Source organism: Bos taurus, chromosome Y (assembly GCF_002263795.3).
Source record: "Bos taurus isolate L1 Dominette 01449 registration number 42190680 breed Hereford chromosome Y, ARS-UCD2.0, whole genome shotgun sequence".
NCBI lineage: Eukaryota > Metazoa > Chordata > Mammalia > Artiodactyla > Bovidae > Bos > Bos taurus.
In genome coordinates this window covers 18,833,046-18,842,970 of record NC_082638.1, presented here as the reverse complement: position 1 = coordinate 18,842,970, position 9,925 = coordinate 18,833,046, and the positions used below count along the sequence as shown (strand labels likewise).

Sequence of the window (9,925 nt, the reverse complement as noted above, 5' to 3'; positions counted from 1 at the left end):
GGAAGTTTATTTGTCCATTCTATATGGTCAGGCTAGGATATCGTAGTTCAGTTCAGTTCATTTCAGTTGCTCAGTAGTATCCAACTCTTTGCCATCCCATGGACTGCAGCACACTAGACTTCCCTGTAGTATTACTTGGGAAAAATATTTTCAGGTCTCAATTCAATGCAGGTCTTTCATTTTGAAAAGTCATCTTTCCAAAAGTGATAGTGTTTTGTATGCACAGAGCCTGTTTTGGGGAGGCATTAAGTTGTTGATTTGGAGAAGGCAATGACACCCCATTCCAGCACTCTTGCCTGGAAAATCCCATGGATGGAGGAGCCTGGTGGGCTGCAGTCCATGGGGTCGTGAAGAGTCGGATATGACTGAGCGACTTCCCTTTCACTTTCCCGCATTGGAGAAGGAAATGGCAACCCCCTCCAATGTTCTTGCCTGGAGAATCCCAGGGACGTTGGAGCCTGGTGGGCTGCCGTCTATGGGGTCGCACAGAGCCGGACACGACTGAGCGACTTACCAGCAGCAGCAGTAAGTTGTTGATCACTGGGCAGGTTGTAGGTCCTGTTTTCTGCTATTGTTTTATTGTTTGGGGGCACATTCTGGAAAGAAGTTGTCTTAGTGGCCAAAGACCATGTTTCTGGGGTTATTAACTCATGGAGCTCACTAGCCAGGATGTAAGTCTCTTGCCACCACAGTTTGATTATTTTGGGCCATGTCTCATGCTTCTGCTGCATGGTTTTGTTGCTAAGCAAGTTAGCTTGGTGAAACGAGATGCCAGTCCAGGTTCAATGCACGATATTGGACGCTTGGGGCTAGTGCACTGGGACGACCCAGAGGGATGGTATGGGGAGGGAGGAGGGAGGAGGGTTCAGGATGGGGCACACATGTATACCTGTGGTGGATTCATTTTGATATTTGGCAAAACTGATACAATTATGTAAAGTTTAAAAATTAAATAAAATTAAAAAAAAAAAAAAAAAAAAGAAATCCAAGCTGGCTTTGATGCTAAGCATTTGTTTTGCTTTATGTGTCAAGCAAGCCTGCATGTTTCAGAATTTTCCCATTATTTTCTTGAGTGTCATTAGTCTTATTGTGGTCTCCCAAAACCCCATAAAGTTTCTTCTCTATCTACAGTTCCCTAATGAAGTTTCAAGCTAACTGTTTGAACATTCTGTTCTCTTATTCTGTCCCTACCACCTCGGGGCACTCCTAGGCCCCAAGTGCAGGCTGCAGTGCCCTCAGCGATCCTGACACCCCTCCAGAAAATGAGATGCAGCTCTGAGAGCCAGGAGTCTAGGCCCCTAGTTCTGCTGTCATTTTCTGCCTCCCCCTTGTTCTGGGCTATCCCCTGCCAAGTGCTGCAGTCCTACCTGCCTGGATAGGGCCCTCAACCTCCCTTCCCCCACCGACTCCATCCTACTGTTGCTTTGCCTCTAGAATCACCACCCTAGGGAGTAACTGGTTAGAGTTAGGGTGACCTAGACATCTGGCAAGTCTTCAATCAGGAGGAAGAAGGAGGGGGCCTCTTTTGTTTAGGTCTAGATGTCATTGAATCTGTCTAGCCAAGCACAGAAAGAGGCAAAGAGGTCTCATAGAGAGGGTAGACTATTCCAGTGTAAGCAGGGGTCTGACTCCAGAGTGGAGGGAGGACAGACATACTGGAACTCCAGGTGGGATCTCGGCTGCTGGAGGCTGGGTCCCCAAGGCTTCTCGTCAGTCTGGGGCCTCTGAGGATCATCCAGGCTGTGGTCTTCCTCCAGAAGCCAGGGAGGGTCATTTTCCAACATTTCTAGTGACTCTTTGGGTGCAGATTCATTCCAAAGGGCCCCAGGAAAGCCCTGGGGAGCAGATGCTTTGCAGTCACAGAAGGAATTCTGCCACTAGAGAGGGAATGAGCTCTTCCCATGACGAAATGAGCTCAGTGGCTGCACCAGCCTGTGCAACACAAAAACAGGTAGATATGTCCCCCAGGTTGACTACGCCTGGGTCCTGGGAGTTGTCCTGGCCAAACCTGACACTGGGCAAGAAGAACACGTCTTCATGCAGATGAGCCCCTAGTGCTTCGGTGTTCAGTGAGTCCCCTGCACAAACAGACTCTGTGGAGCTGGGGGTGGATAGAGGCCTGTCCCCTGCCTCACTAGAAAAAACTTTTTACTGATACTCCTTGATTTTAGATCATTTGAAGACAGTGGTCCCTCCTGCATCCTTAGATCTCCTGGATGCTGAGTTCCCATGGAAACATCCCAAGCTTAGACTTCTGCTTTTTCCTGTTTCCCTGAGTCCCTATGAAGTCAGCTAGCTCTTCCTAATGTTCACTGGGGCACATTCGTCCATCTTCCCCCAAGTAGGCCTTCCAGTTCCTCCTTCGTGGAGCATGGCAGAGCCCTGCCTTGGCTTTCTCACACTCACCAGGCTGGAAAGGAAACCAGGGGTGAATTTCGACTTCTCTCTGAAAGTTATTTGAAGTACTGGTGGAAAGTGCCAGCATCCTCATGGTTGTTACTTAATCAGGGACTGGATGATTCTCTTCGTTGCTAATCTTGAGCTTCTGCAGCTGTTTGGCCAAGGTGATTGCCGGAAGTCAAAGTGCCCTTAAGGCACATTCCAGCTTAACCCTATTTTAGGGGTTTTAACTCTATTTAAGGGACACCCACATCTCTGGCTGCTGATGGGGATGGTGGGAATTTGGTGAATGCCATATCCAGGAAGTTAACAAACTGTAGAGTAGCTTTCAGGGAAGGCCTCCTTCTTGCCTTCCATATAGAATTGTTGGGGCATCACAATGCCAGGCGTGGAGAGGTTCCATCTGTCTGTGTTCTGAGACCTCAACAGAACCAGTGTGTCAGCCGGCCCAGAAGGGGCTTCAACCCAGACCCTTTGATGCAGGATTTGCACCTCCCCAGGGAGAAAGTCCGTGTGGCTACCTGTTCTTAATGCAGAGCAAAGGAAAAACTGAATTGTATTTGTGGGCTTAAAGTTGAGCTCCCATCAGAATCTCTGTAAGTGAGAGCCTTAGGGAGGGAGAGGGGTTGGGGTTGGGCGGGAGGGCGGTTTCAAAGGCACTTTGGATTTCTTGTTCACTGGCACTGAGGGAAGGTCAGGTTACCCAGCTACATTGGGAAGGAGCCTTTGAAGGTCATGTTGAGGGTACAGGTCGCTGGACAGAGCCCAGGCTGGGATGTGCAGAGGACCCCTGAGCCTCCGGTTTACAGCCATTTGCTGACACAGATTTATGTCCTTGGCCCACGTTTATTTCCCTTCAGGAGAGCCCACGACCCTAAGCCATAAGTGGCTTTCAGGCAAAACAATGCCTGTCCAAGGTTTGGCCAGCCAAAACAGTTCCATCCTCTCCTAAAACACATTCGTAAATGTAATAGCCTAGCTTCACAAAGGAAATGCCCTTTTGCCTCCAGGGAGGAAGGAAGTCTGGATCTTGGGTTTGTCTTGGGTTTAAAGGATCCACTGGTCCCTTTTTAGCCACTCCCTCTTCTGACAATTTCACAAGCCTAGGCTAAGATAAGTCTTTGAATTCCTCCAAACAAAGCACACTTTCTTGGGTACTTTCATGGTTTTGTTACAAATGTCTGGTCCCTCTGTTCTCCTGGCCAGCTCCTAGGTGTATTTTGATCTGACCAGTTCCAGGGAATTCTTCACTCTCAAAATCTGGAGGACCCATCATCCCTCCATTACACCTCTGTTCCTCTGTGAACGGGAACATGTTTCACTGTCTGACAGTGTAGAAGTGACAGTGTGATACTCAGGAATCTTACTTTGTTTCTTTGTTTTCTGGGGTGACATCACCATCCACACAAAGCTGTCTGAATGTGAACATTTGGTTGATTTTGATGTGGCCCAAACTCCCCCAACGAATGTACCTTCAGGTTAGTTTTCTTCTTTTATATTTTTAAATATTTTGGTAACCTATTGTGAACAGACAGGATCCCATCAGTTGTATGTAGTGAGAAAGTAAAAAAACAAAAACCACTCAGCCTTAGCTGGATGGAAATCTAGTAGTAAGATAGCACTTTATCTGGAAATGGAAATTTCAGCCAGAATCGGAAAACTGTGTCCTGGAAGGAGAAGAGGGTCTGAGGACTGAGCACACTGCTCCACGCTGGAGCATTGGGCTCTGACAGATGTACCTGCTGGGGTCTTCATGGGACAGTCCATGCAGGCCACGATCCTGTGGAGAATTTTCTTTGCCTTTCCATTCACGTTGGCAATTGTATACTTTGCTTTTCCTTCTACATGCAGTTTTACCTTTATCCCAGACAGTTTGGTTGCTTCTCTGATTTTCTCCACTTGTACAGATCATTACAACATTTCCTAACTAGATAAAATTTGACAGGGTAGGGGCAGTGAGGGATGGGTTAGGGTGGGGTGAGATTTAGGGGATGGGGCCACACAGAACAGCATCTGGTGTCATAGATCCCTGATAGGGATAGAACTCATGCCCCTGCTGTGAAAGAATACAGTCCTCCACACTGAAATTCAGGGAAGTTCCTGGAATTGATTTAATGAAAGACATCTAATTAGGAGGAATTTTTGGGTGACATTTTACATTTTAGTTTGAGACCAGTGATTATAGTTCATATTATTTTACAGTTTTGTGATTTGACTAGCCTAAAGGATTTTGGGGGTTTCTTTTTGTATTAAAAGCTAAAGACTTTTTTAATCCCATGGGATACAAAAAAAAAAAAAATCTGTAGAATATTTGAAAGAGTGGAGGTTTTGTTCTGAATGCGAGTGCTTTGGTCCACTGAACCAAATGGTAATAACATTTGTAGAAGAGACACCCAGTGAAAGTGACTTTTTTATGTAGTGACCTAACAGCACTCATTGTGTGAGTTATTGGTTGGAGTTTAGAGACAGGCTGTGTTGGGCTAAACTCCTGATTCCTGTTTTCAGCCCTTGAGTAATAATCAGAAGCTTTCTCTGAAGAGAGTGGGGTCAGCTGTCAGACTCCTAGGTATCTACCGGCCAGTAGGGCTGGGATTAAATGCAGCAGCCAGGAGATACGGGATGGAGCAAGAGGTCACCTTGTCCCTTTGTTGCTGCCTGGAGAGATGCTTGTCCATGTGCTTGTGGGACAAAAGCTGTGACTTTGTGGCCAGAGGATGTCTCTGACCCTGCCTTGGTTCCCTGAGGGTGGAGGGACAGCAGGGTCTCCCCGGTTCCTTGACCAGAGAAGGAAACGCCACCCCCCACTCCCATGCCCTTGCTCTCTGACGTCCTCCCAGGACTCATTCCAGAGGAGGTTCTTCAGGATGAACGTCCAGGCCCCACCCCGACTCCTGGAGCTGGGCGCACAGTGCCTGCTGCGCAATGAGGCCTTGGCCATCATGGCTCTGGAGGAGCTGCCCATCGAGCTCTTTCCACCACTGTTTATGGAGGCCTTTGCTGGAAGGCACACAGAGGCCCTGAAGGCGATGGTGCAGGCCTGGCCCTTCCCCTGCCTCCCACTGGGGGCCCTGATGCAAGACCACCAGCCTCATCTGGACACCTTCCAGGCAGCACTCGATGGTCTGGATGTCCTGCTTGCTCAGGAGGTCCGCCCCAGGTAAGGTCAACCTGGCAGACTGGTGAGGCCTGGGGGTGTAAGCAAGGTGCAGACAGGGCAGGTGGATGAGGACTCATATGGAAACAAGCAATTGGATGTATAGGACTGGTTGAGGGGGAGAGGGCAGAAAAAGCATGTGGGCCACCCCCCATTATCCCTTAAAGTGGGAACCAAGGGGGACCTAGAAGCCAGAGGAGCTGTGGTACGTGGAGTGCAGAGAACTCATGGGGTCCTGGTGCCCATTGGCCTCTGCATGGCTCAGCCTTTCCCCTGCGGCCTCACAGGCGGTGGAAGCTGCAGGTGCTGGACTTGCGCCGGAAAACCCACCAGGACTTCTGGACCCTGTGGTCCGGGATGAAGGTCAGTGTTTGCTCACTGCTGGAGCCTGAGCCAGCCCAACCAATGCAGAAGAGGTGCAGGGTGGAGGCGCAGGCGGGGCTGAAGCCAGAGCAGGCCCCTGTGGAGGTGCTGGTCGACCTGTGCATCAAGGAGGACACTCTGGATGAGACCCTCAGCTACCTGCTGAAGAAGGCCAAGAAGAGGGGGAAGCTGCTGCACATCCGCTGCCAGAAGCTGAGGATCTTCACCATGCCCATGAAGAGCATCAGGAAGATCCTGAAGGTGGTGCAGCTGGACTCCATTCAGGACCTGGAGGTCAACTGCATCTGGAAGCTGGCCACGCTGAGCAGGTTCCTGCCGCACCTGGGCCGGATGGGCAACCTGCACCGGCTGCTGCTGTCTCGCATCCACATATTGCCACATACCACCCCGGACCAGGAGAACTGCGTCAACCAGCTCAGTGCACAGTTCCTGAACCTGCCCCACCTGCAGGAGCTCTACCTGGACTCCATCTCCTTCCTCGAGGGCCGCCTGCACCAGGTGCTCAGGTGAGGTGTGGCTCCAGCTCTGCAGCAAAACCTGGCCTCTTTCATTTCTTTACCATCGGGGTGTCTATTTGTGCCTGCTGGGGACATGGCCAGTGTGCACAGGCCACTTGGAAGTCCTCACGGTATGGCCGCTCTGTCCCCGGGCTTCTTGTCAGGTCACCTCCCTGGTTAGGGTCAGAGGCGTGGCCTAGGTTAGATGCTGCCAAATGGGACTTGTGCTGGGAGTCCGCATAGTGGGGGTCAGGTGTGATGCCCTTGGGAATTCTTTCCGAGAGAGTGATGTCTTAGATGAGACGATGACAGAGAATGACAAAGAATTGTAGGTGATGATGGATGAATTGTAGGTGATGATGGATGGTTTGTGACCCCCGGATATCTGGGGGATATGCACCCAGGGATCGTCTGTAACTGCTGGGACCCACCAGCCCATGTCTACTGCATCCAGCCTGCTGTTGAATTCAACTAGCCGTGTCCTGTACAAACATCTTAATTCCTGTGAACAAAATACTAGTAAGCTGAAATAGGCAAATAATCTTTGTTTACAGTTTGTTTCCCACATTAAAAATAGTTCATCATTTTGTGCAGGGGGAGGTCATAACCATATGAGCATGACCTTCCCCCTGGAAGAACCCCTGCCTTCCTGTCAAGGAGGTGAGAGGCCAGCTCCAAGCCAGTGAGATCCCCTGTGTTCCTGTGAAAGGGGCCTCTCCTCCCCATATCCCTCTGCCCCTGACACTGACTGCTCTGTCTTTCCCCAGGTGCCTGAACACCCCTCTGGAGACCCTGTCGATCACCAATTGCCTGATTTCGGAGTCAGACCTGACATACCTGTCGCAGTGCCCGAGCGTCAGCCTGCTGAAGGACCTTGGCCTCAGCGGGGTCAACCTGACCAGCCTCAACTTGGAGTCCCTGCAGGTCCTGATTGAGAGGACCTCAGCCACCCTGCAGGAACTGGACCTGGATGAGTGCGGCATCATGGACTCTCAGTTCAGTGCCCTCTTACCCTCCCTGAGCGGCTGCTCCCAGCTCACCACCTTCAGCTTCTGTGGCAACCCTATCTCTATGGCTGTGCTGGAGAGCCTGCTGCACCACACCATGGGGCTGAGTAAGCTGAGCCACGTGCTGTACCCTGCACCCCTGGAGAGCTATGAGGATGTGCATGGCACCCTGCACCTGGGCCTTCTGGCTCAGCTGCATGCCCGGCTCAAGCAGCTTCTGTGCAAGTCTGGGCGGTCCAGCATGTTCTGGGTCAGCGCCAGCCCCTGTCCACACTGCGGTGACCAGATCCTCTATGACACCGAGCCCATCCTGTGCCCCTGCTACTTGCCCGACTAGCCCAGCTCATGAGTGGCAGGCTGAGAATGAACACAACAGTTTCAGACAATTTTTCAGTGTAAGCAGGAGAAAGTGATTTAGAGTGGGCAGTAGGGGAGGGCTTGGTGGGATTTTTGGAGAGATATGTTCCTACACAGTTAGAAATGTGAATCTGATTTTTGGAGGGGGAATTTTGGGCTTGGTAGGGTGATGGGGTCATTACCCCTCTGTTGGATTGTTACAAAGAAATAAAGGGAACTTCAATGTCAATCATTTGGTGTCCTCTGTGACCTGTGACCATGATTCTCCCCTTTAAATTCATGACTCTCCTGTTAGTGGTTCTATAAAACGGCCTGAGCATGAGTGGGGCCTAGATGCTCTCTGATAGGCCAGGATCAGCTAAAGGAGTTCAGGGCACCATCTTTCCACTCCCTGTGGTTCTCATTTCCAGGGCATCCACCTCCTCACTTATTTCTGAGGCTGTTCAATCTGTCATCATATACAAGGTGCATCCTCAGGGCCTGGACTGAACTAAGTGTCCAGGAGTGAGCACCGCTGGTGGGAATCTTCTTCCAAGGAACCCCTACTACTAACCCCACCCAGCCACTGGGGTTTTCCTCAGTGGATCCAGCAGATGCAAAACCTCCATCTCGGGCCATGGGCAGTGCCAAGATGGGTTCACTGTACAACGTCAGGCCCGGAGTCCTGGGGCATATTCACCAGCAGACCATCTGGAGCCTTTGGGACACACCAGCCCGTGCCCACCTTCCCACTGCTCAGCTGGATCTGATTCTTTGGGAATCAATGGACTGTAGCCTCCCAGCGTTCTCTGCCCATGGAATTCTACAGGTGGGAATACTGCAGTGGGTAGTCATTCTCTTTTCCAGGAGATCGTCCTAACCCAGGCAGATTTTTTACCATCTGAGCTGCCAGGGAAGCCTCCAGTTTCTAAGAGAAAACCCAACATCCTTGAATCCATTGTCTAAGTGTGCTTTTATGCCACTAATATTACCACAGGTTTTATTTTGTTTTTATATTAATAAAAACTTTCACACACAATTATTTGTTCAAAGGCTGATGGAAATCCATTCCCAATTGTCAAAAAAAGTCACTTCTGAGTTGAGTATTTCAGTGTTGATTCATCTGTACCTTTTTTTTTAAAATCTTAATCCTTACGTTTTTACCTTAAGCCACATGGTAAAGATAAAATTTCCTCCAAATCCTGGTTATCTGCCAATTTGACAGCATTAAGGCTTTTAACAAATTCTCTTTACCCATCAGACCTCTTTGCTTAGACCTAGTCCTCTGAGATTCAGAGATATTTAGTAACTAAAACAAAATAATGATAATCAGATCAGCCCTTCAGAGTGGAGGGCTCCAACTACACCACTTTTTCTGGCCAGTGGAGCTGAAACCAGCATGGACCAGCCAAAGTTTAATCTAGGAATGTCCTAGAAATTAGTATCATTTTGATTTGAGCTTTCCTGGTAGCTCAGATGGTAAAGAACCCACCAGCAATGCAGTAGACTCAGGCTTAGTCCCTGAATCGGGAAGATCCTCTGGAGAAGGGAGTGGTTACCCACTCCAGTATTCTTTACTGGATAATTCCATAGAGGAGCCTATGGAATTGTTGGGCTACAGTACATGGAGTCACAAAGAATCAGACAGGACTGACTAACACTTTCACTTTACCTTTAATAATGTGGGTAAGCAGGTGGTGCAAGTTGTCATTGAGTTTTGCAATGTGTCATGGTCCATTAAGGTTCAGTCCCTCTCTGTACCACCCTTGCATTTAACCTGTGAAACCATCCTTTTACGATTTCTTACTAAGCGAATTAGAACTGAGAGCAGAAGTAGCAAGAAGCCAGACACTCTGGACTGATGAGGTGAGGATCAAGGAGGAGAGTGAAATAGCCGGCTTAAACCAAGTATTAAAAAAAACTAAGTTTGTGGCATCTGGTCCCTTACTCCATGGCAAATAAAAGGGGAAAAGGTGGAAGTACTGACAGATTTCCTCTTCCTGGCCTGTGCAATCACTGCAATGGTGATTGAAACCATGAAATCAAAAGACAGTTGCTTCTTGTCAGGAAAGCTGTGAAAAACTTAGTGTGTGGAAAAGCAGAGACATTACTCTGCTGACAAAGGTCTCTATAGTCAAGGCTATGGT

At 49.3% G+C, this 9,925-nt stretch overlaps 1 protein-coding gene across 2 annotated transcripts; it reads left to right on the top strand.

The window, feature by feature from the left end:
- The first annotated feature begins 2,782 nt into the window (after positions 1–2,782).
- LOC132344490 (melanoma antigen preferentially expressed in tumors-like) lies at positions 2,783–8,028 on the top strand. Of its 2 annotated transcripts, XM_059884105.1 has the most exons (5): positions 2,784–2,996; positions 3,812–3,878; positions 5,238–5,557; positions 5,842–6,444; positions 7,203–8,028. In XM_059884105.1, exons 2-5 carry the CDS (start codon positions 3,843–3,845, stop codon positions 7,777–7,779), a joined length of 1,536 nt encoding a protein of 511 aa, XP_059740088.1. In that variant the 5' UTR covers positions 2,784–2,996; positions 3,812–3,842; the 3' UTR covers positions 7,780–8,028. The 2 variants fall into 2 exon arrangements, with proteins under 2 accessions (XP_059740089.1, XP_059740088.1); XM_059884106.1 differs by lacking the exon at positions 3,812–3,878 and having other exon boundaries at positions 2,783–2,996.
- Positions 8,029–9,925: the final 1,897 nt, after the last annotated feature.

Coding starts and splice junctions, on each gene's coding strand:
- LOC132344490 (XM_059884105.1), top strand. CDS start 3,843: ATGTGGCCCAAACTCCCCCAACGAATGTACCTTCAG. Junction 3,879..5,237: donor CCCAACGAATGTACCTTCAG/GTTAGTTTTCTT, acceptor ACGTCCTCCCAG/GACTCATTCCAGAGGAGGTT. Junction 5,558..5,841: donor GCTCAGGAGGTCCGCCCCAG/GTAAGGTCAACC, acceptor GCGGCCTCACAG/GCGGTGGAAGCTGCAGGTGC.